Source organism: Phacochoerus africanus, chromosome 15 (genome assembly GCF_016906955.1).
Source record: "Phacochoerus africanus isolate WHEZ1 chromosome 15, ROS_Pafr_v1, whole genome shotgun sequence".
Taxonomy (NCBI): domain Eukaryota; kingdom Metazoa; phylum Chordata; class Mammalia; order Artiodactyla; family Suidae; genus Phacochoerus; species Phacochoerus africanus.
This window is the reverse complement of record NC_062558.1, coordinates 33,513,546-33,540,207: the sequence shown is the minus strand read 5'-3', so window position 1 is coordinate 33,540,207 and position 26,662 is coordinate 33,513,546. Positions and strand designations below refer to the sequence as shown.

The 26,662-nt window shown below is 44.3% G+C and overlaps 1 protein-coding gene across 2 annotated transcripts in view; it reads left to right on the top strand.

Moving 5' to 3' along the window:
- Positions 1-26,662, top strand: part of CCDC60 (coiled-coil domain containing 60) — a 187,448-nt gene that overhangs the window by 84,443 nt on the left and 76,343 nt on the right. For both annotated transcript variants that reach the window (XM_047760883.1, XM_047760882.1), the window contains exon 2: positions 2,092-2,171. In XM_047760883.1, the coding sequence (XP_047616839.1) occupies positions 2,092-2,171 (80 nt within the window). The remainder of the gene's footprint in view (positions 1-2,091; positions 2,172-26,662) is intronic.

Here is a 26,662-nt window from a genome sequence, read left to right as displayed (position 1 = left end):
TATGCCTCCTCTCATGTATGTATTATGATGACTTCTCTTAGCAAGTAGCCGACCCATCCTCACTCTGTTTTTGGAAAACCCTCTCAACAGAGTACAACCCATCAGCCATGGTCAGATCTCCCTCAGCCATTTTTTTCCATCTCTTCTCCATCTGTTACATAACTGATTAGTAGTTACTGCAGAAGAGTTCCCGTTGTGACTCAGTGGGTTAAGAACACAACTAGTATCAAAGAGGATGCAGGTTCGATCCCTGGCCCTGCTCAGTGGGTTAAGGATCTGGCATTGCTGAAAAGCTGCAGCATAGGTTAACAATGCAGCTTGGATCCTGCATGGCTGTGGCTGTAGCATAGGCTTCAGCTCCAATTCGACCCCTAGACTAGGAACTTCCATGCTGCAGGTGTGGTCCTAAAAAGATGGGGGAAAAAAAAAACCCAACTCACCACAGAGCAATAGAAGATTCACGTAAGCTAGGAAAAATAAATAAAATTTTCCATAATCCCACTCCCAGAGAAAATCACTGCATTTGGGTAGGGGTGAGGTACCGCCATTCATATCTTTTGAGATGTTTATGTCCAAAGAGATCATTTTTCAAAAACCAAAGACAGAATCATGTGATACCTTTTACTTTGTAGCATGTTTTGTTACTCAGAGAACTCCAGCATCTCCATACTTCTGTCATTATATTGTTGTTGTATTGAGTTGCTGCATAATATTCCATCATTAGATGCACCCTGATTATTTAACCTGTCTTCTGTTGTGAAGATGTGTAGATGACTTCTGACTGCTGTCACAAGCAGCATCTCAGCAGTTTTGTTGATGCATCTCTGTGTCCACACAGGGCTATTCCCATAGAATGCTTGACAGGAGAAGGACAGTCAGACCCAAGGACACACCCACTTTTATGCATTTAGTAGGCACTGCGGAATTGCTCTTCAGAAAAGTCATTACAGTGTATGCTCCCACCAGCCCCATCTGAAAGCATCCATTTCCTGTAATTTCTTGGCATTTCCTTTAATTAAAAAAAAATCCTAATATTGCAGGAATTAATTTCAAGACAGGATTATCCAGGTACCAGTCTTGTTATTGTTTACCAAATTGGTAGCTGAGAAAAGTGACTTTTATATTACAGTATAGCTCATTTAACTCTTTTCTTTATATTGACCTGGTACTCACCTCTGAAATTAATTTAAGTCTTGTGAGCTTTCCCCCATGGCTAAGAAAGGCAAATGAATAGAGAAAAGGGAAAGAAAAAATCCATGAACAATTACCTGGATAATTTACTCATAAAATTATGCTAGGAGGAATGGTAGAAGGGGAGGTACATTTGCATCATTATGTATTAAATTCAGCTTTCCAGATCAGCTGCCTTGGCCACCTACAATGATTATCAACCTCTAATTTTTTGCTTTATTCTGAATATGCAGAATATACTTCATAATAGAAGCTTCTGTTTTTCACATGAGTCAAGAATTTGGTAATTTGGGAGTTCCCTGTGTTGTGGCTCAGCAGATTATGAACCCGACTAGTATCCATGAGGATTCAGGTTCAATCCCTGGCCTCACTCATTGGGTTAAGGATCAGGCATTGCCCCAAGCTGCAGTGTAGGTCACAAATGCAGCTCAGATCTGGCGTTGCTGTGGCTGTGGTGTGGGCTGGCAGCTGCAGTTCCAATTTGACCCCTAGCCTGGGGACTTCCATATGCCACAGGTTCGGCCCTAAAAAGCAAAACACAAAACAAAACAAAAAAAGAACTTGGTAGTTAATTTAATCATCATAACAGGGTTGAAATTATTTCCCCATTCTGCTGAAGAAAGTATGGCCCAGAAAGGTTAAATAATTTGTCCAAGTTTGCACAGGCAGTCACCAGACAGAACCAAGATCAGAGCTCAGGTTCGCCCCATCTCCACAGCCCTTGCTCTTTGCAGCATGCCACAAGGCCTCTCTTGGGTGGAGAAAAGAGCACTGTGCTGTCCGGAGACCCTTCCACCCTGATCAGACCTCTCAGATGAACACACAAGCCTCTTACAGCCTGGCTCTGCTTATAACTCTTACACTGACATTATTCTTCTTTCGCTTCTTGATTCCCCTCAGGTCCCAGAAAAGCCAATGAAGAGCATCAGGTACATGGACAAGGAAATAATAAACCTCAAGAAAGACCTTGCACGAAGCCGGTGAGTGAGCCCAGCGCCAATGACCCCTCGACATCCTGATGGTGCTAAGCAGGCTGTGGGGCGATGCCTGTAAGTCTTTGCCAGGTCCCCTTGCCCCTCAGCCCAAGCATCAAGCAGAAGATTTGCAGGCACGTAACCGTGTCAGGACTAGGGCACAGGATCCATTTCTCGGTTGGTCTTGGCAGGGAGTGCCTCCACCAGGCTTACCTGCCATTCTTGCTCAGGCTAGTCCCAGGCTTCACATTCCCTCTGCTTTCCTTTCTGGGCCTGAATCCAACTCAAGAAGAGTTCCCAGATGCTGCAGAAAACTCTTCCCTGTTTCCTCCAGGTCCATAGTGTGGTAGCCAAGACTCAAATAGGTTTCCAATACTGGCTCTGGTACCTGCCAGCTGGTCACACTGAAGGAGTTACTTAACCTCCCCACGTCGTGGCTCCTTTAACTGTAAAATGAAAATAACATGAGGTTGTTAGAAAGACTGCATGAAATAATGCATGAAAGCACCCCTCGTGTGGCCTCAAATATGATGCCAATCATGTCTTTCCCCATCCCGCAGCTTCATTCCTCCACAGGAGTGTGAGCAAACTGAGGTCTGGGACCATATCTTACTCTTGTCTGTGGGACGAGGTGGGGTTTCCTTCTTCTCACTCCTCAACTACTTCCCGGGACCTGGAATATTCCGAAGCGGGGTCATAAATGAGGCATTTGGCAAAGTACCTCAAGGCAGAGTAAGAGATGGAGATTCTTTTAGCATAAGACACACACCTGAGATGTGCTCAACGGGGTGATGGTGGGGGGGCCCTGGGGAGGGTCTGTTTATCTTACTCTTCACCCACTCTGAGGCAGACCCTGGTGAGAAAACAGTCAGGTCATTGCCTTCCTTTACCTCCTTTTGTCAGAAGCTCCTTCTTCCCTGCCCACCTCCACCTCCACCCCATCTGCAGCACAGCTCTGATGAAACAGGATGACTCAGCCTCAGGGAAGGCAGAAGTGTGGGCTTCTGAAGCTGGGGAGAAGGAATGGATGAAAAAGACTAAGAGAGGCTTCAGGACAGGGCCCAGGGAACAATATTTCCCTACCAGCCAGAGGGGGCGCCAGAGGGGTGGCCATGTGGGCTCTGAGAGGGTCTCTGAACACCCACTGTCCAGCAGAAACATAGGGTGAACTGTTCAACTCATTTTCAATTTTTCAGTAGCCACACTAAAAAAAAAGCTAAAAAAAAAAGATAAAAGTAATTCTAATAATACAGTTCATTTAGCCAGCTACATCCAAAGTATTATCATTTGATGTGTCATCAATATAAAAAGGTATTAATGAGATACTTTCTATTATGTTTTGAATATGTGATGGAAAATGATGAACGATGAAAAATCCAGAGTGTATTTTACACTTAGAGCACATATCAATTCAGACCAACCACATTTCAAGTGTTCAGCAGGTGTTATACATGGAATTGTATTTCTCCCCAAATTCATACGTTGAAGCCCTAACCCCCAACATGACTGTGTTTGGAAGGAGGGCCATAAAAGAGGTAATTCAGGTTAAATGAGAAAGGTGGAGCCCTGGGGTTCCTCAGGGCTCAGAGTGTTAAGAACCCAACATAGTGTCCATGAGGATACGGGTTTGATCCCTGGCGTCATTCAGTTGGGTTAAGGATCCCGTGTTGCCACAAGCTGTGGTGTAGTTCACAGATGCAGCTCAGATCCGGTGTTGCCGTGGCTGTGAGGTAGGCCAGCAGCTGCAGCTCTGATTCTGCCCCCTCGGTATGCCATGGCTGCGGCCATTAAAAGGAAAAGAAAAAAAAAAAAAAGGAGGAGCCTTAATCCAGTAGGATTGGTGCCTTCATAAGAAGAGGTAAGAATGCCGGGAAAGTGAACACATGCAGAAAAAGCCAGCTAAGGACACAGCTAGAAGATGTCATCTACAAGCCAACGAAAGAGGCCACCCCTGCTGACACTTTGATCATGGGCTTCTGGCCTCCAGAACTATGAGAAAAAAAATGTCTGTCATTTAGACCACCTAGCCTGTTGTGACAGCCCTATCAGACTAATACCATAGTCAGTGTTGGAGTAATCCTAAAAAGAATGCCCCCAGCTCCAGGAGTGATGGGGATCAGTCTCAGAGTCTCAAGCAGAGCCAAGCACAGAGATGCATGTGAACTTGGCCCTTGGAATCAAGAATGAGACCCACAGGGACCCCTCTGTTAGTTGTGGACATACTGGCCTCTATAGTGTTTGAACCCAGGTTAAAGGGCTTTTGAGGCAGATGCTTTGGGAACTTGGGAGCCCCAGGGACTGGTGAGAAGTAGAGTCAGGAAGCCAAGAGTCATCTGAGGGGGGCAGCATCCAGGCAGGCAGCAGAGAAAGAGGCCGTCACAGCTGCGGGTGTATCTCCAGATGGGAATTGGTACTCTGCTCCACGGTCATGCGGGAAGGATGTCAGAGGGATGGAGCAGCAGAGAAGTTGCATCAAAGGTGAGTTCAAAATACAGAACGATCTGTAGGTCAAAGGCACCCATCAGAACAGACACTAGCCATATACAGCCATTAATGACCATGTCAGTTCTTACCAGCTGGATGTTACGGCCTTGAGGTAGATGATTCTAACTTAGTGTGCAAATACATACCAGAGCCTCCTGAGCCTGGGAAATGAGACTTTCTGCAGTAATCTATACTGTAGACTAAGAGCTGATAACTACCAACAGTAATAACTAGCAGTACCTTGATCTGTGTTCGTTCCAGATACCAAGACTCAACCCAGTCCAAAGAGGGCAACAAGCTGAGGTGAGCCAGCTTGTAACCAGAACTCATTTGCCAAAATTTTCCAGGAAATTTGCAAGCCAATTATTAAATACAGATATTGTTAAAAATGAAATTATCAGAGTTCCCTCTGTGGTGCTGTGGGTTAAGAATCCAACTGCAGTGGCTCAGGTGGGTTAAATTATCCAGCATATCGCAGCCGTGGCTTGGGTTCAGTCTCTGGCCCAGAAACTTCCACATGCCATGGATGCAAGAAAAAGGAAGGAAGAAAGAGAGGGAGTGAGGGAAGAAAGGAAGGAAGACAAATTATAGAAATGTACAGTTAAATACATTATAGTAAAAACAAAGGTAATAAATACTTATAACATCATTTCCTAATGAATTCATGCATTTTACTGCTAGCTGTGTTCTTGAGCTTATTTCTGGTATTAGTATCTGTGTGATGGACACACTATATAATAGGGGGTATTGCCAGTCTCTCCCCAGCTCTACGTTCCCTGACATCATGTTGGTAGGTCAGAACCAGCCCCAGTGGGAATATTTATGCACAGAAATCAGCAAAAGCCTTAAACCAGGGTGTACTTGTCCCTCCAGAGAGATGGTTGTTATATGTTCACCAGCACCCTCTGGGGACATGCCCCCAGATGACCAAGGTGGAGCTTTCCGCAGACCCAGTAGAGCAGAAGCGATGATGAAAAAGTGATCGAGACAGTGGCTTTTCTGCCATCCTTGAGTTGGCAAGCTGAGTCTGTCCTTTTTGCCAGACACATTCCCCATGGCTAGAATTTAACATCCTCATCAGACAGGCTTCACCTGTCCAAGTGCTGGACGTGAAGGACAATGTGGAAAGGGCCAGACAGAAAAGCCACAAGCAAGAACACAAGGAACGACAGTAAAACTTTCCATCTGGCCACACTCCTGGATCCCACTGACCTTTAAGGAAGCAGTAATTCCCCTTCAGAAGGAAGCACAGTGTTTTCCAGGGGAAATCACCTAAGAGATGCAGACCCCTTGGCTCCATTTCCCAGTATTAAATGAAGCAAATTATTAGCAAAGAAGATACTGTCATTTCCACTTACTGTTTTTTAAAATCCGCTTTACCTTCCATTCAAATCCAGCCCACCTTGAGCCAAACACCTTGACTGTCTCCTAGATTTTTATTTAATATTTCAGTCCTCTTATAATTCAATTGCACCATCCCTGGTTTCATGGCCAATTTAACATGATGCTAAAAAGAATAAAATCTAACTGCTCTCCGGCTCGCCTGTTGCACCAGATGTTCGATGGCACTAAACCGCGCTGTGTGCTCACTTGCTGAATTCCTCCTGGCAGAAGGTGACAGCCAGGACATCTGCATGAGCCCAGTTCTTGGTTGACCCTCGAAGCCTATGGTACATCTTCCAAAGCTGCCAGCATTTTTCATTCCACAAGTTAGCCCCCCTCCCCCAGCAGACCCCAGCAGGGTACAGATTAGGCGGGTGTTTCTGAGATCTGAGACTTTGCTTTCCAGCTGCAGCCAAAGCAACGCAATTAGAAATGGCAAAGGTAGAGTTTTGGCAAAGGAGGCAGGAACTTTTGTGGGGTTATTTTTGGTTGAGTGGTTAGGCACTTCTTGGTTCCTTCTTGGTTTTCTGTGCTTGGTTATTTTCTTCAACAAATATTTATTGAGCACCAGGTATCACCAGGTATATACCAGGCATTGTTGTGTGTTTTGGAGACAGGGCAGAGAACAAAATAGACAAAATTCCTGCCCTCAATGGATAAGAGACAAGGATGTGGGTTAAAATGGGGCAAAGACAAGCACGTTAGCAAGTAAGTAAATAGGATTGGGGTGGCGGATGTTGGCTACATCCTATGAAGAATGTAAAACAGGAGTGCCCACTGCAGCTCAGTGGAAACAACTCTGACTAGTATCCATGAGGACATGGGTTCAATCTCTGGCCTCATGCAGTCGGTTAAGGATCCAATGTTGCCGTGCACTGTGGAATAGGTCACAGATGTGGCTTGGATCCCGAGTTGTTGTGGCTGTGTTGTAGGCTGGCAGCTGCAGCTCCAATTCGACCCCTAGCCTGTGAACTTCCATATACCTCAGGTGCATCCCTAAAAAGCAATAAGAAAATTTTTTAAAAAGAATTTAAAACATGATGATGTACAGGCATAATGAGTTAACTGTGTTTCACAGATCCTGCATGGTTTACAAAGTGAAGGTTCATGACAGCCCTACAAGTCTATGGGCACTGTTTGTCCAATAGCATTTACTCACTTCATGTCTCTGTGTCATGTTTTGGTACTCCTTGCTCTATTTCATACTTTCCCATTCTTATGATATTGTTTATGGTGACCTGTGATCAAGATCTTTGATATGACTATTGCAAAGAGATTAGGACTCACTGAAGGCTCAGATGATGGCTAACCTTCTTTAGTAATAAAGCATTTTTTTAATTAAGGAACTTGCTTTTTTATGTATATAATACTATTGCACACTTAAGAGACTGTGGTACGGTGTAAACAGAACTTTTTTTCTTTTTATGGCCTCACCTGCAGCATATGGAAGTTTCTGGGCTAGGGGTCAAATTGGAGCTGCAGCTACAGGCCTATGCAACAGCCACAGCAATACCAGATCCGAGTTGAAGCTTTTATCAATGCCAGATCCTTACCCCACCGAGGGAGGCCAGGGATTGAACCCACATCCTCACAGAGATGACATCGGATCCTTAACCCACTGGGCCACACCAGGAACTCTTTAAACACAGCTTTTATATGCACTGAGAAACCTAAAAAACTTGTACGATCTGGAGTTCCAGTCGTGGCGCAGTGGTTAACGAATCCGACTAGGAACCATGAGGTTGCGGGTTCGGTCCCTGCCCTTGCTCAGTGGGTTAAGGATCCGGCGTTGCTGTGAGCTGTGGTGTAGGTTGCAGACGTGGCTCGGATCCTGCGTTGCTGTGGCTCTGGCGTAGGCTGGTGGCTACAGCTCCGATTGGACCCCTAGCCTGGGAACCTCCATATGCCGCAGGAGCGGCCCAAGAAATAGCAAAAAGACAAAAAAAACAAAACAAAACAAAACAAAAAACAAAACTTGTACAATCTGCTTTATTCACTTTATTGCAGTGGTCTGGAAACAAACCCAGAGTATCTTCCAGGTCTGCCCGTATATAGCTGGGTGATGGGAAGAAAGCAGCTGCTTCATCTAGAGTGGTCAGAGGAGACTGCCCTGTAAGGGAGCCCTGGACTGAACCCTGAATGGTGAGAAAGAACCATTCACATAAAGAGGTAGGGGGTGTCTTCCAGAGGACAAGGTGGATGGGTGCCTCAGTTGGAACAATTCAGGAATGTTGGAGAAACAGAAAGAAGGCCAGCATGGCTGGAGCAGAGGAAGAGGGAGAGAGAAAGAGATAGACAAGGGCTGTATCCCACAAGGCCTGGGGCCTCACAGGCTAGGGTAAAAAGTTTGGGTTTTAGCCTAGGTGAAGTGAGAACCCATTGGAGGGTTCTGAAAAAGAGAAGGATGGGGGTCTGATTTTTAAAAGGACATACCATTTGAGGAGGCCAGTAGGAAGGATGGGGTAGGAGGCAACAATAGCTCAGATGGGGCAGATTGCAGTGAATTCCAAAGAAGTGGATGGATTTGGATTTATTTGGAGGCACGGAACTGGTTGGTAGATCAGATGTGAGAGACAAGGGAGAAGGCAGGGTCAGTGTATTACTTCACTTAATATGAAAGTCTCTAGTTCCATCCATGTTGCTGCAAATGTCATTATTTTGTTCTTTTTTATGGCTGAGTAGTATTCCACTGTGTATATATACTACATCTTCTTAATCCATTCATCTGTCAATGGACATTTAGGTTGGACATTTATCTCTTCCTCCCTCACTGGGATGTGAGATCTGTCATAACCTAGAGTGTATCATGTCCACTGTCATGTTCCCTGAGCATTTATTGATGGGCTAAATTAATTCTCTTTCCACTTAGCAGTTAAAAATAAGGGGCCTCCAGAGTTCCCATTGTGGCTCAGTGGGTTAAGAACCCAGCTGGTATCCAGGAGGATGAGGGTTCAATCTCTGGCCTCACTCAGTGGGTTAAGGATCCAGAGTTGCTGCAAATTGCGGTGTAGGTCACAGATGTGGCTTGGAGATGGTATTGCTGTGGTGTATGCTGGCAGCTGCAGCTCCGATTCAATCCCTAGCCTGGGAACTTCCATATGCTACAGGTACAGCCCTAATTTTAAAAAATAAGGAAAGAAAAAAGAAGGAGGAAGACCTGTATATTGTGGGAAGTGAGAGAGGGAGATGGTTTATATATAAATCTGTGGGACCAATCAGTTGATAAGATGGCTGGCCCATTGCTATCTCATTGGGTCCATTGCTCTTCTCATCTCATCTCTCTTTTCCACTGCCTTCCAAGCTGGAGTATCCACTCTGCCTTATTGGTTTGATGGCCTGTGGCTGCAAGGAGAAGGTGTTAACTTGTCCCACAACAAGGTCACTCTTTGCTGGGAATCCCTAGGGTTTAGCTTGGTTCTTGGCATAGAGCAACAACTCAATAGGTATTTGCTAAAGTTTGTATTTTACTATATCTTGAAAATCTTCCCTGAGGCAGGTGGGAAAGTTCTTTCGCTCCATTTCTCAGATGAGAAAACTGAGGCTTAGAAGAAGTTCAGAGATTTACTTGCGTCATCGTATCAGTTAGCTATTGCCATATAACAGATCAGTTCAAAAGTTCAATGTTTGAAAACAATCACATTTATTAGTGCTTATGAGTTATAATTCATTTGGGAGATTCTCTGGTCTCAGCTGGGCTCCCTTGAGTGTATGGCATTAGCTGAGGGCTGGGTAGATGACTTTGCTCATCATGGCTGGGCTCTCCCATACGTTTGGAGGAACTGGTCATAGGCAGGTCTAGGATGGCCTTGGCTGTAACAATGCGGTATCTCCTTCTCAAGCAGGTAAGCCAGGGCTTGTTCTCATAGTGGCAGGATGCTGATAGAGATTAAAGTGTCTGAGACTTCTAAGCTTTAAGCTAGAAACTGGCCAAACATCACTTCTACCCTATTCTTAAGGCCAAAGCAGGTCACAAATCCAGCCCAGATTAAAGTTGGGAGAATAGACTCCACGTCTTAATGGGAAGAGCCACAAAGTCTCTATTGAGAAAGGGTGGAGATTTGGGGTCCTTATTTTCCCCCAGTCTACTCCAGTCAGATCATCAGTTCTGACCTGGCCTTTGGGACATGAGCTAGTTTCACGAATGTTATTTTGTACAAATCTGCCTCCCTCTTGGGAAAGGAACATGGAAACCACGTCAGGAATCAAGCAGTTAGGAGGTCCCAGTGAAGAACCTGACATAGTGTTAAGTACATTAAGAACCTGACATAGGAGTCCCTGTTGTGGTGCAGTGGAAACGAATCCAACCAGGAACCATGAGGTGCTGGGTTCTATCCCTGGCCTCGCTCAGTGGGTCCAGGATCCGGTGTTGCCATGAGCTATGGTGTAGGTCACAGACGTGGCTCATATCTGGCGTTGCTGTGGCTGTGGCGTAAGCCGGTGGCTACAGCTCCAATTTGACCCTTAGCTTGGGAACCTCCGTATGCCATGGGTGCAGCTCTAAAAAGAGAGAAAAAACAAAACAAAACCCTGACATAGTATCCTTGAAGATGCAGGTTTGGTCCCTGACCTCACTCAGTGGGTTAAGGATCCAGCATTGCCACAAGCTATAGTGTAGGTCCCAGATAAGGCTTGGGTCTGGTGTTGCCATGGCTGTGGTGTAGGCTGCAGCTACAGCCCCAACTCAACTCCTAGCCTGGGAACTTCCATATGCCACAGGTGTGACCCTACAAAGAAAAAGAAAAGAATCAAGTAGGGAGCATTGGAGGGAAAGCTCCAAGGCTATGAAAAGGGGAGCCAGAGAGGCCATTGTGAGCTGTGGGGAACCAGGGAGTGAGGGGGCAGTGACCATGTATGAGCAAATGCTGCAAGAGAGGAAAGATAAAGGAACTGAATGGAAGGTTAGAGGAGAATGCAGCAACCTGTGCTCAACCTGTAGACTTTGAGACTCCTGAGGTCCCTAAAACTGTTTTCTGGAAAAAGGTCTCCAGTTCCTCTCATGGGTTCCTGACCTTGGATTCTCACTAGGTATTTCATATCTTTTCTCACCACCCCTATGTACTCTTACAATAAACTCCTTTTGAATTGGCAAGCTTGCCAACCAAGAACCTGGACTAAAATGATTTTTTTGTAGATAATGGCAGAGAAATCAAGAAGGAAATATGACACTTTATCATCCCACCCTGTTTCTTGCTTTCTGGGTTTCATAAGGGACCATAAGGGACATTTCACATTCTCACTTCAGCAGCACATATACATAAGGGACATTCACGTTGAGATATGGTTTTTGTCTAAGCTGGTGGGTGGAGTGAACTCCTCCCAACTTTTTTTGAAACAAAAAGAGATGAAGTGAATCATTTAATTAAAAGTTAAATCTGGGGAACTTCCCACTGTGGTGCAGCAGAAATGAATCTGACTAGTATCCATGAGGATGTGGGTTCAATCCCTGTCCTCTCTCAGTGGGTCAGGGATCCAGCATTGCCATAAGCTATAGTGTAGGTCACAATGCAGCTCAGATCCCAAGTTGCTCTGGCTATGGTGTAGGCTGGCAGCTATAGCTCTGATTTGACCCCTAGCCTAGGAACCTCTGGGATACCAGGGGTGCAGCCCTTAAAAAAAAGCAAAAAAAAGTTAAATCTAGGATTGTAGATAGGTGACTCATATACCTCCACTTCTTTATCCTGTGCCCAAGGCAGACGTCACTAATGGATCACAGAACTCTTTCCATCTGAGCCCAGACTTGGTCTCAGACATCTCAATCCAGCCCTCCAGGTAGCCACCACCATTGATCAGAATTATTCCACAGGATGTAATTTATTTGTCATCTCTAATTAGAAAACTCAGAAGGAGAGTTTGGTGTCAATAATGACACCTGATTAACCCAGATTGAGGGTTGGAGTGTACAGGTCAGCAGGAGAACAAACTTCACCCAAATCCCTTCATAAATGATGATGATTTTAATCATAAGTTTATATAGCTGGAAAAATCATCATTGACCTCTAACACTTACTGATGGCTCTCAGTAGCTGCTGCATCTCGTCATTCATCATCCAGAACCTCCACAGCCCTACCCTGTAATCAAGAACTTCTTCATTTAAAAGTTCAAGTCCGATTCTTCTCATTGTCCCCTCCCCAGACTTGAGACTTGCCTCAGAGCCCCAGAATCACTTGAAATCATGGATTTATATGCTGGTAAGCACCTTGGGATGCAGGCAAAGTTAAGGTTTATGAGTTGTACCTTATGAATAATTCAAAGAAGACCTTATTCCCCCCATGTTACATCATCACCACACCCTACAGCCAGTGGGTGGGCATTAATGAGTCCCCAGCATGTTCCATAAAGGAAAGCACTTGGCCCTGTGTCCTTAGCCCAGAACTGATAAACAGAGCCACGCAGGGTAGGTCACAGCTATGGGCTGGAGGAACTTGGCTCAAGTTAATTGCATTTTTATCATCTTGAAAGTGACCCAGAGGCCCTGCCTATTTGTTCTCTGTTACTGGTGTCTTTGCGTGTCTTCGACACCTCTAGTTAACTGCAGTTTTAGGGCAAATTTTCTTCTCTGCTTTTCTTGCACCACTCTCTGCTAAGCACAGATATCTTTGTTTAATTCCTTTCCTTTTGGCTAGGACAGCCTCAGAGGAACCTGCGTAAAAAAAGAACTGAACTAGAAGACCATGTTTCAGATTTAAACATCAAAGTCTCTTGGACCCTTTGTTATATAAAGGTTTGCCCAAAACTTTGTTTTTTGAAATTCTCTCCCTGATGCCAGGCAGTGTTTCCAGGCTTATAGCCAGGCTTGCAGGGTTCACCTTGTAGGTTGAAAGTTTGCTGGCTTTGGAGTCAGCTGTGGGTTCAAATCCAGTTATATTTCTTGGGTGGCCAAGGTCGAATCAAGTGTATTTCTGTAGACCTCGGTTTACCTATGGGAGGGGATGCAGAAATAACAAGTCTCCTTCACACTGCTGTTGGGATTTGTTGGGGAGACATGGGTGAGGGATGTAGGATAAAAGTGATAAAAGGTAGTTGCTGTTGTCTGTAAGCTGGTTGTTGTGGGAGTGTCTTCAGATATTCAAGGGCAGTAAGGAAGAGCATGAGCTTTGGAGACAAAGAAAGCCAGTCCTGTCCCTCATCAGCTAGGTGACCCCAGACTGGTTATTTTTATTCTCTAAACCTCACACCTCACTGTCTCATCTGGGATCCCTGCCTTGGGATAAAATATATATATATATATATATTTTTTTTTTTTTTTGGTGAGGACACAATGAAGCAGTGTGCCTAAAATCTCCCTTTCTGCCTCAGATCTTTCCCTTAGCTCCTTCCATGCTCTGAAAATAGAAGCAAGCCCAGGGAACACAGTCTCACCCATCTGGGATAAGCTGGAAGACCTCAGTCTTCCATTCCCTAAACCTCAGTAATGCTGGACTGCAAATACACACTCCCCTCAATTGCAGGTGAGGTCTACGTGGTACAGACAATACGTGCTTTTCTCAATGTGGGCGAATAAAATGAGTTAACTTGGAGTTCTCATTGTGGCTCAGCTGGTTAAGGACCTGATATCGTCTCTTTGAGGATGTGAGTTCTATCCCTGGCCTTGCTCAATGGGTTAAGGATCCACTGTTGCCACAAGCTGCTGCATAGGTCACAGATGTGGCTGAGTTCTGACGCAGGTCATATTTGCAGCTCTGATTCAACCCCTAGCCTGGGAACTTCATATGCTGCAGGTACGGCCGTAAAAAGAAAAAAAATTTAAAATGAGTTTTAACTCAGTCCCGCACTACCCTACAACACTTTTAGGTAAATAGGTTCTAAGGTGAATTTATCCTGTTGATTGAATATGTGGGGGAGATGTGTATGTGTGTGTTTAAGGGACAGAGAAAGAGGAAAAAAGACAGTCTGTTATCTAAGACAAATGCTTCTGGCATTCACTTGCTTTGTATAAAACGTTTACCCCCAGGAGTTCCCTGATGGCACAATGGCTTAAGGATCCGACATTGTCACTGCCATGGCTTGAGTCACAACTGTGTCACAGGTTCGCTCCATGGCCCTGGAATTTCCTTGGGTGCATCCCCCCCAAAAATGCTCATCCCCGTAGGAATAGATCCTCCAGGATTTGGGTTGATCCATTTTCCTGGAGAAACTTAAAGACTACGGTTCATGGGTCAAACTATTACCTTCACTGCTACAGCTTGGTTCTGGGGCCACCAATGATATCCATCACCTCTCTCTCCTACCCAATCTAGAGGCTCCTTAACTTTGGCCGGCACTTTGGCTGGTGGAGGTCATTGCCCTGGTTGTTGTCCCTTTCTCAAGCCATGACTGCTACACTTGTTCATGGATGGCCAGAATCAGTCAGGGGAATGCAAGAGCCCCCCATGGATACTTGGTACCAAACATATTCTCTTGTTAAGATAATCTCTGCCTACTCCTGATGATCAAGTTCCCTTTACCCCAGCCAGGACAGGGACTCTTTTCTTGCCTGTTGGTCTCTTGGCACAAGGAGCCCAGAGCGCCAGGTGGAAACCATAGTTTAAGTCTAATAAAATTCCTGCTATTCCTCCTCACCCGCCACCTGCCCCCCAGTTGAAGTATTCCCATTTTGGGAACCAGGACCTCTAGCCTCTTAGAGCCTAGAAATACAGGGAAGGGAAGTTCAAATTCCCCAAGTAGGGCCCTGGAGGTGATGGTAACTGGGGCCAGTCTTAATTCCATCCCTTGATCACCCTCTCCACTGCCCCCCACCGTGTAGAAGAGGTACCCGAGCAGCATCAGTGTTGAGTAACACAAGCATCTGAACCACTGCTCAGGCACCTTCATTGTGCCCTCTGACCCTGCTTGTGCCTGATTCCAGATATGCCACCTCCATCTTACAAGCAGTTATAACCAGGGTTATAACTGGGTCGTATGGGAATGTTCCATCTGCCGAGAGGCTCTCTCCTCTCACGTTTCACCTTGAATTGGTGATGAACCACCCTCTGCCTTTCATTGACTTCTCCAGTGTTCCCATAGACCCCTCACACCAGCCACCTTACTCTGTAGTCCTTATCATGACTACCTCCCTGCTGCACCTCTCAAAAGCTTCAAGTGTCTCACCTCATTCCTACAGCCGTCTCTTTGCATTTTACCACTGCTGGAAGTGGTGCCGGCTGCTCACTGGTCCACAGCAGACCAGGGCACTCAGTACTATGCCTGCTGCTATGCTGGTCAGGGCTTAACATCCCACTCTTCAGTGGGAGAACAGTCTTTATCTGTAGTGTCTGCTCAATTCTGTGGTGTAAATACTCCCACCACAGCCCCCTGCAAGCTACCCAATATAATGGCACGGAACATGTAGTTGGGAGAAATGTACACTGTCCACTCTTACAAGCTGGTGTGGGTTGGCTCCCTTCCAGGTCAGGTCCTCATTGCCAGATGGATGGTGGTTAATCCAGCACCAAAATTCTGTACTATTTTTTTAACAGATTATATTCCATTATAGGTTATTACAAATTGTGTAAAATTCCCTGTGATATACATTAAATCCCTGTTGCTTACCCATTTTTTGTGTAGTAGTTTATAGCTCTGAATCCCCCGGTCCTAATTTGTCCCTCCATTCCCCTGCCTTTCCCCTTTGGTAACTGTAAGTTTGTTTTCTATGAGTCTGTTTCTGTTTTGTATACAGATTCATTTGTATTATTTTCTAGATTCCACACATAAGTAATATCATATAGTATTTGTCTTTGACTTATTTCATTAAGCATAATATTCTCTAGGTCCACTATGTTGCTACAAATGGTAATATTACATTCTTTTTATGGCTAAGTAATATCCCATTGTGTATATATACCACATCTTCTTAAGCCAGTCATCTCTTGATGAGCACTTGGGTTTTTCCATGTCCTGACTATTATAAATAGTGCTGCTGTGAACATTGGGGTGCATGTATCATTTCCAGTTAGAGTTTTAATTTTTTTCAGATGTATGCCCAGGAATGGAATTGTTGGGTCATGTGGTAGCTCTATTTTTAGTTTTTTAAGGAACTTCCATACTATTTGCCATAGTGGCCGTACCAGTTTATATCCCCATGAACAGTGTAGGAAGGTTCCTTTTTCTCCAGATCCTCTCCAGCATTTGTTATTTGTAGACTTTGTGATGATGGCCTTTCTGACCAGCTTGAGGTAGTACCTTATAATAGTTTTGATTTGCATTTCTCTAATAATTTGTGATGTTGAGCATCTTTTCTTTCTTCATGTATGCATTGGCCATCCATATGTCTTCTTTGGAGAAACATCTATTTAGGTCTTCTGCCTATTTTTGATTGGGTTACTTTTTTTATATATATATTGAGTTATATGAGCTTTTAGTTTATTTTGGAAATTGACCCCTTGTCAGTGGCATCATTTGCAAATGTTTTCTCCCCTTTTGTAGGCAGTCCTTTTGTTTTGTGGATGGTTTTCTTTGTTGTGCAAAAGAATAAGTTTGATTAGGTCCCAACTGTTTATTTTTTGCATTTATTTCCTTTGCCTGGGATGCTGATCCAAAATCCCATTTTAATTTTTTTTTTGTCTTTTGTCTTTTTAGGGCAGCATCTGCGGCACATGGAGGTTCCCAGGCTATGGGTCTAATTGGAGCTGGTGCAGCCAGCCTACACCACAGCCACAGCAACTCCAGATCCAAGATGCGTCTACAGTCTACACCATAGCTCACGGCAACGCTGGATCCTTAACCCACTGAGTGAGGTCAGGGATCGAACCCGCTACCTCATGGTTCCTAGTTGGATTCCTTTCCGCTACACCAAGATGGGAGCTCCAAAATCCCATTTTAGAGTCTACTTCTGAGGACCACTCCTGCACCTAATGATGGTGGGTCATTTTCTCGGGAACAAACTCTGAGATGGAGATTTGCATGCAGGTTGTTCTTTGGGAAGTGCTCTTAGGAGCAGCCTCTGTAAATGAGTTAGGGAGGCAGGGCTGGGCAGAGGGAGAAGTTGATCTAAGAAGCAATCACCACAGATACTTCACATGATCCCACAGGGAACTCTAGAGCTGGGTTGGCCATTCAGAGATACCCCAGCTGTTGAGGCAAGAGGACCAGACCTTGTACTCTTGCAGCAACCTGTCATTGGATGCGGGTTTCCTCCAAGGAGGGGCATGTCCTTTATGGAAGTGGTTCCTTCTACTTGAGGACACTTCCTGGGAAAGAACTCAGCTCTGAGCCCTCAGCAGGCATCAGCCCCAGAGAAATGGGGGTCTCTGTCTATAAGAGGGATTCTGGGTAGCACACCCTAGCATCCACTGGAATATGTATCCATAAATATAAGTTGGAAGAAACAAGGAGCCAGGGGTGATGAGAAACCAGCTAAGCTGACAATGGAACCTTTTATCCTTAGGCACAGCCATCATAAATTAATATCCCACAGAAGCAGTGGTCAGTGGAAGTCAGTTTGGGAAGCTAAGGCCTTCCTGTCCCAGAGGAGGAAACCACAACACAGAGAGAGGAATTGCCTCATCCAGAATCACAGACAGCTGGAATGTGCATCCACTCTAGGGCCTTTGTTCCACATTCCACTTCTTGTGTAATGTGTATAATTTTGAAATTTTGTTCAGTTATCTGAATCATGACCATTTCCACCACTAGATTAAAGGCTCCCCAACAGCAGTGGCTGCGTCTCTTTCTGCTTCTGAATATATTGCTATTGTCCAGCACAGTGTCTGGAATGTACTTGGTACTCAGAAACACTCATGAATTGTTGAATGGATGCATGCATGTTTCAGAATTCCTCTGGTTTATTTTTTAGGCATCAGGCTGGGGATGCCTGAGGGGAGTGGGGGTAGGAATGTGACTAGAAGACATCTCCGAAAAGATCAGGTGGCCGGGCTGAGCCATGAGGGAACCCAGCTCAGAACGGCATGGACAGGTAGACCTTGCTCATGGCCCCTGAGTCCACGCAGGCTTTGAGCCCGACCACGTGGGTTCACATCCCCGTTCTGACGCCTCCAAGCCACAGAGTGACGAACAGGCTTCCTAATTTCTTGGCTCCCCAAAGTAAGGATGGCAAAAGTACTTCTTCCTCTCTAGGGGATCTTTGAGGATTAAATGAGTTCATACACGTAAAGCACCTACAACAGTGCCTGACCCGCAGTAAGTGACTGATAAATGGTAGCTGCATGTCCCCTGATCATGATCATAATCTTAAGAATTTGTCTCTGTCCCCATTCATGGGCTCAACATGAGCTCTAGCATGTCACACCTGATCCCAGATTTCTGAACCTCGAAGATCCCTGTTTAAGAGACAGTTGGAGCAAATTTGATGGCAAAAGGTATGGGGGAGGGGAAGTCAGGATGAATAGTTTGTGGGGAGTCAGGATGAATAGTTTGTAAGTGGAGGCTGTGCAAATGTAGCTGAGTGCTAGATTTCCGTATTAATTTAAAATCTCTTCCTATTGGGATTGTTCAACAAGCCATTATTCTAATGGATGTAACCACAGGCTGTACAATAAAGCACTAATCCACCACTTAGTGTAAATGCTGCCTGCATTAAGCCCTGTAATTTGGGGGGAACTTTTTATTGAAATATAACATAATACAGGAAGGCACACAGATCATTAAGCCTACAGCCCAGTACCTTTGCACAAAATGAAGACAACCATGGAACCTATAGCTGCACCAAGAAGAGGAACATTACCAGATGCCCCCCTGGAAAACCTCCTCAGGTACCTTCCACCCACTAAGCACCACCCCCTCCGAAAACCTCCTCATGTCCCTTCCAGTCCCTTTCACCCCAAAGAGAATTACTGTCCTGACTTCTAAGACTCAGATGAGCATCTCCTGAAGTTTGCATAGGCGCAGTTGTACAATTGGCACTCTTATCGCATCTGGGGGTCTTTTCATTCAACCTTGCATCTCTGGGATTTATCCAAACTGCCTCTCAGAATTGGAGTTTGTGCTCTTTCCATTTCTGGGCGTTTTCCGTCGTGTGAAGAGAGCAGAACACACCCATTGTGGTTATTGATGGATGCTTGGGTTGTTTACACTTTGGGGCTCTTATGAAGACAGCTACTATGAACATTCTTACACATTATTTTTTCTTTTTGGCTGAACATATATATGCATTTCTTTTGGGAATATACCTAAAAGTGGAATTGTTGGCTCCACTGTGCATATGCTCAGCTTTAGTCAATACTGCCAGACGTTCCCCGAGCCCGATGTCTTAAAGAACTTTTTAAAATAACACAAATAAGATGATATAGAAAAAACTGGAAAATGTGGAGAAGGACATTTAAACAAGTAATAGAACCACACACAATTACATCACCCAGGAGTAGTCCCTATTCATATTTTGGCATGTCAATTTCTATCAATATTTTTATACATGTGGGTTTTTTTTAACCAAAAAAATAGAACCATTTGGCATATTCCATTTCATAAGCTGATTTTTTTAATTTAGCAATTCATTATGAACATCTTCCACATCAATAAATATACATCCACAATTTCATTTTTTAAACTTTTTGGTATGAAAATGTTCAACTATATGTATTTGAATGGAATAGTATAAAGAACTTCTATGCAGCACTCAGATCAGTGAATATCAACTTATAGCCAATCTCATTTCCTTTACACATCATCCTCCTCTATTATTTTGAAGAATTTATCTTTTTATCTTTAAACAACTATTTTGAGAAGGATTCTTTTTAAAATCATAACTGTAATAATATTATCACATCTAAAAAAATAGCATGAAGTCTTTAGTATCAAATATTCACTCAAGCACACCATCTTAATGATTGTATAGTATCCCACTGTAAGAATGTAACATAATTTATGTAGCCATTTTTCTGTCACTGAACTTACTGGTTGTTTTAGATTTGTTCTTCTGTTATATAAACAATGCTTACATAGACATCTTCAAAATTACATCATTATATACTCTAGTTCCTTAAGATAAACTCCTAGGGCATGTAACTTTAAGGTCCTTGACCCTTAACTGAGGTCTTCTAGATTTACACTGGGTTTCAGTTGCTGAAAAGTAGCTAGTTTATAAATGCCTGAAGAGTTCCCGTTGTGGCTCAGCAGTAACGAACCCGACTAGTATTCATGAGGGTGAGGGTTCGACCCCTGGCCTTGCTCAGTGGGTTAAGGATCTCAAGTTTCTGTGGCTGTAGTGGAGGCCGGTAGCTACAGCTCAGATTCGACCCCTAGCCTGGGAACTTCCATATATGGCAGGCCCTAAAAAGCAAAATAAAATAAATACTTGAAACAAAATGAGCTTTTCTCATTAGAAATGAGAGCAAAGCCAAAAAAAAAAAAGATGTGAGAGGTAGACAGTACCCCAGATATGACTTTTTGCCCTTTTCATCTTAGCATAGTCATCAGAAGTAAGTGAGCAGTTTATGGAAAACAAAATGAAAACATAAAGTTGTTATGAAATAAAACCCCCATAAACTTCCAGCAATGTCCAGCAGAGCCAGCCTGCATGCGTGAGGTCATTTCTCTTCCCCAGGATTCTTCACATAAAAGCTTTGTCCTCCCTAGCACCCCCTCTAATCCCAACCCCTTCATAAATGATTGTCCTGATGGTTCTCACTCAGATGAGCTTGTTGCCAATGGCTGTAAGCCATTCACCTTTTTCAATGCAAGGGAAAACTTCCATTTGTCCTGAACAGACCACACATTGCCTTTGATTGTGTCTTTGTCTGGATCTTCTTGGTAATATTAACTGACACTTTGCAGTCATGATTTCACTTAAAGGTAAACGCAAATGAAATTATATTAAAAAGTCAGACACCTCACAAGTTTTCCAAGCTTATCTCAGAGCACCTGTACGGGACTCAGGAACAACATTTGAGATGCTTGACCAAAGATCATTTTGCAGCCTGCTGTGAGGAAAGTGACACTCTCTCTCATTTGTCCAACCCATGACCCACAGGCGTACAAAACAATGATGATAATAATAATAAAATAGCAGGAAACTCAAACCCTGTTATTCCAAAATTAATGCCTGTAGATATATTTCAGCAGGTATTAATTTCCTCACAGCTCTATTGCAGAAGTGCATAAGAAGAAGACTCATCTTTAAAACCAGTTTCCCAATCACCTACCTCTCCCATGATCTAATGTGTTGAGAAGTAGTATAATATATCATGGCTTTTGGAATCAACCTGAATCCTGGCTCCACCAGTGACAAACTGTTTGAATATTGAGGTTAGGCAAGCTACCTAACCTTTCTGAATTTCATTACCCTCAACTGTAAAATGAGAAAGATAAGAAAACCTACTTGTGGAATTCCCGTTGTGGCGGAGTGGAAACGAATCTGACTAGGAACCATGAGGTTGCAGATTCCATCCCTGGCCTCGCTCCATGGGTTGAGGATCTGGTGTTGCTGTGGCTGTGGTGTAGGCTATAGCTGCAGCTGTAGCTCCCACTTGACCCCTAGCCCGAGAACCTCCATATGCAAACCTGATTGTGATAATTAAAATGAGTGAAGATGCATATGTCCGGAATGTGTTAAACACACATACAACCAACATAGTCAGTGCTTCTGATGAGTAGTGTTTGTACCTCACCCCAACTGCTTGACTGTGTCACTGGGGTTCTGTCCACTCTTTAGGAGAGATTTTCTTATCACCTGAGTGGGGACCCAGAGTTTTCTCCCTCTTATCTGACTGGAAGGAAAGCCAAATGCTGGAGACCCTATGAACAACCAAGCAGCTTAGGGCATTATAGTTTGTTCTTTGGCTTGACAGACAAAAAGCTAGATACTTTTCAGACATTGTTTTTAAGGTAAATTAGTATACAGAAAGCATTTTTTTTTGTCTTTCTTTTTAGGGCCACACCTGTGGCATATGGGGGTTCCCAGGTTAGGGGTGGAATTGGAGCTGTAGCCGCCAGCCTACACCATAGCCACAGCAACACCAGGTCCAAACTGAGTCTGTGACCAACACCACAGCTCACGGCAATGCCAGATCCTTAACCCACTGAGTGAGGCCAGGGCTCAAACCCGTGTCCTCATGAATACTATTTGGGTTCTTTAACCACTGAGCCATGACAGGAACTCTGCAGAAAGCGTTTAGTATAGAGTTGCCAACAGTAAGTGTTGGCTCTTGTCATGATTAGTGTTCTTCTTGATCCTGTTACCTTTTTTGGAAGTAGAGTCAACTGCTTGAATCAGTGAGAAGAGAAAAGGCTAGATGAGAACTGAACCAGCCTCTGTCCTTCCTTTATACTCACAACCCCATCTGTGAAGGAAGAACAAGCAACTCCATCATAAGGACCATCTCTTTTATAACATGAAGAGGCTACAAATTTAAGTCACCCTTCTTTTATTTTTCTAGTTGGTCATATGAGCCACCACATGAATTTTTCACAGGAAGTCTAGTGTCTCCCCCTGGGAGCTTCACCTCCCTCCTGAATTGTCTAATAAATTACTTTCTTAGTTACCTTCCCCACCCTGGAAGTGGACAAAGTTGGTGCTGTGTCCTCCACCGGCCACCAGCATTGCTCCCTACTGCCACAGGGTGTCTCTGTTGAGAACAGGTCCTCCCAAGATCCTCCAGACCTTTCTGGACTCTCTTGCTGACATCTTACTCATCTCCAAGTCCCATAGGTTGTGATTACATGTCTTTCCCCAGGCAAACAGGCTACCTGCACATGAGAGGTGACCTTTAAGGACTCTGAGATGTCCTTTCCCTGCTCCATCTGAGGGAAGCTGCCCTAGAGATTTTCTGGTCTTTATCTCATTGGAAAAACTGTTGAGAGAACACAGTTTTTGTTTTTGTTTTCTCTTGAGGAGCCCAGATCCATTACATAAATCATTTCAGTAGATGGATAGAGATGTGGAATGAGACATTTTCCCAAAGTCAATGCTCACCACAGTTGAATCTTGCCATCCCCCTTGGAATTAGAAAGACCCCTTAGAATCCTACTTGTCTGGACTTCATCTTCCCAGAATTTCCCATGGAAACAAGAACAAAGTCAGCAAGAATGCTTGCAGAAGCACTTTTCTGCCCTGAGCTTTAAGGAAAAAAAAAATGCAGGACAGTAAAATCAAACAGCCTAAGAAGTGCCAAGAATGATGTTTCAGCAAGTTCCCTTAGGTTGCATCTCAGGCAGACAGAGTTTTGAGGTCAGGAAATTCTGTGTTTGGTGCTACTCTTTGAGGCCCGTGGGTGCAATTTAAAGAAAATGCATGGCCTGGCCCTTCAGCACATCTGACTGTGTGTTTAGCTTTAGGAGTCGTGCTGGGTCAGATTAGCTCCAAATAAGAATTTCCTGGCAGAATGTGGATGCGAAGTTAAACAAAAACAATTAAAGCATTGCTTTGCAAGATGATCTTTAAATCAGAAGAGCTTATGCAGGAATCCATTAAATAAAATAAGTAGATCTAAAGCAGATCTAAAGAACTAGTTAAAGCATGAATCTGAATCTCTCTCCCTACCTTGTAATAGCCCCAAATGCACATTTCCTGAAAAGCAACCTTCAGATCCTGTGAACTTTCTCTGAAGGTCTCCTGTTACCCATGCAAGGACTGGGGGGAGGGGAGTGGTATGTGTTCAGAACAGGGTTGCCCTTTTGCACAATTCACAATGTGTGCTTCAGGGTGAATGATGCCCCCAAACTCAATTTGTAGAATGTTGATAGTGATCCTGAAGTTGTGGAGTTGAGCAGCCCTTTAATGGTACATATACAAAAATAAAAATAAAAGCTCAAAGAGCCCTCAGGGCCTGGCCATGAGGGGGGCAGTGCTGGTGTTAGAGAAGGCATCACAAGCCAGATTATTGGTGAGAGTCTCTGTGGTGACTTGTAGACTAGATAGATGCAGACTTAAAAAGTGTGTGTTTAAGCACAAATGAACCTTTCCATAGAAAAGAAAATCATGGACTTGGAGAATAGACTTGTGGCTGCCGGGGGCGGGGGGGGGGGGAGTGGGAGGGATCCGGAGCTTGGGTTATTGGATACAACTTGGAATGGATTTACAAGGAGATCCTGCTGAGTAGCATCGAGAACTATGTCTTAGATACTTATATTGCAACAGAACAAAGGGTGTAGGAAAAAAATGTATACATGTAATAGTAATAACTTGGTCCCCATGCTGTACAGTGGAAAAAAAATAAAATAATAAAACAAGAAAAAAAAAGTGTGTGTTTAGATTCATTTATCTTTTCCCTGCAGTACCCCTGTGGTTCTCTTCTTTTTCTTTTCTTTTTGCCCATACCTGTAGCATGTGGAAGTTCCCAGGCCAGGGACTGAACCTGCACTAAGCTGTAATGAGAGCCACAGCAGCAACAACACTGGATCCTTAACCCACTGAGCCACAAGGGGACTCCTCTCTGTGGTTCTTTGAGTTTACTCCTTAGAGAGTTATTTGGTCTATAAAAGTGAATCGGAAATGACTAGGTAAAAAGGGTAGAGTTAGGAGAGGGATCCCCAGCAGAGAAAACGGTCTGCATACCATCACAGCCTGGTGAAAACAGACGTTTGCTGAGTCCCTGCTCTGTCTCAGGCACTGGACTAGCGATTGGTGTAAGGTCATTTCAAATGTGAGAGGAAGTTGAGAGATGAGAATTTAATCATAGGATCAGAGTAGCTTTCAAATTGATGCCACTCAGCCAACAGTGGGTGAAGCGGGGAGCTGGCCATGGTTCTGAGCAGAAGTTTTACATACTCTGGGGTCCCTCTGGATGTATCATGGCAAAGAGACAAGCTGTGGCAGACAACTACCCCATGTTCAGGAGGCCGTCAGAAGCTGCTTCTTATGGCAACAGGCAAGACCTAAGTTGCAAATCCAGCAGGGAAGCCTTTGACCACACCCTGCCGCTGCACCTCAGACCCTTCCTATTTTACCTCGAATAATGCTTAATAAAAATGCCATTGTGAAGTCCTGAGTGGTTTTTGGTCTCCAGCAGGGGATCCTCACCATCAGTCAAGCATAAGGAGATGCATGAGTCAAAAGATCACAGGCTGGTGGTCTTGTGCCTTATTCCTTTGTCTGTTGTCTGTTTTGAAATTATAACCCAGGGGTTCTTTGGAGATTGCTGATGCATTCTAGAAAAAGCATGTTTCCCTGCTGATGCATGTTTTATGTCCACACTGGCTGGTCCATGAAGAATGATCCTTCCATCCTATTTAGTCATTAAGCACAATAGGTAATAATGGTTATTGCAGGATGGGGCTTGTATTCTTAAAAAAAAAAAAAAATACAGAGTTCCCTCAGGGCTCAGCTGGCTAAGGATCCAGCATTGTCAATGGAGTGGTGCCGGTTCATTCCCTGGCCCAGGAACTTCTGCATGCGGTGGAAGCAGCCAAAACAAACAAACAGAAAATATTCTACCAATTTATCTCAGAACCAAAACCAGAGTGCTGGACTTCCTCCAAATGCCATGCTTTTTTTCCTCAGTTGGGGTGAGTGCCTGTGTGATAAGGGATGGCGAGAGAGCACACCGGTTAAGAAAACTACTATGTATAAAATGAATAAGCTACAGGGATATATTGTACAGCACCGGGGAATATAGCTTTTATTTTATAAAAACTTTATTTATTGTCTTTTTAGGGCCACATCTGTGGCATAGGAAGTTTCCCAGGCTGGGGGGTCTAATCGGAGCTGCAGCCGCCAGCCTACGCCACAGCCACAGCAATGCGGGATTCAAGTCATGTCTGCGACCTATATCACAGCTCATGAAACTGCTGGATCCTTAACCCACTGAGCAATGCCAGGGATTGAACCTGTACCCTCATGGATTTTAGTCGGGTTCATTAACCACCGAGCAGTGACGAGAACTCCTGTAAAAACTTTAAATGGAGTATAATCTCTAAAAATATTGAGTCACTATGTTTTATACCAGAGACTAATATAAAATTATAAACCAACTATACTCAAAAAAGGGGGGGAAGGGACAGTGGCTTCTGGATTCAGGCAGACCAGAGTGAAAATCCTGGGTTTGCCACCTTCTCATTGTGTGACTTTAGGCAGGTGGCTTCTGTGGCCCTCAGTTTCTCCATCTTGGAAATTATGGTACCTGTCTTACAGGGCTTCTGTAGGGATTAAATGAGATAATACGTGAGAGCATTGGGCCCCTGCCTGACACACAGATAGTGTGTTGTAAGTAGCTATCATTAGGGTGATTTTCCAAGCCCCAAGTCCTCCTGGGGTTTTTGCACTTAAGGACAGTTGGCTTCTTCCACACCCACTCCAAGCTTTAATTTGCTTTTAAATAAAATGGGGTAAATAGACAGGAAGGGGCATGGGGAAGGGAGGGGAGCAGGAAAAGGCACTTTGCACTGCTTCACAAGGCTGACTTGCCAATCTTCCCTTTCCAGTGAGGTTTAGAACTCCTCATAGCAGTTGCCTAGAAACAGGAGCTGTGATGGGCTTCTGCTGCCTTCCAGAAATCACTCTAATTGGGATGCATATGGAACAGTTTGTTGACACTTGGCAGGTTTTTCTTCTTCTTCCAGAAGAGTTGCATACATTTCTCCTACAAATGCTGACTCTCATTAATTAAAGAGTAGCCCCTGGGCCAAGGCACCTTTTAACCACATAGGAGCCAGTGGGGATGGGAACCTTGGTCAGCATCCATGGACCAAAAGGCCATTTTAGAGTGCTGTCACTGTGTTTGTATTTCAAGATGTTCAGGGTCTGAGGTGGGTTTGGGGGGAG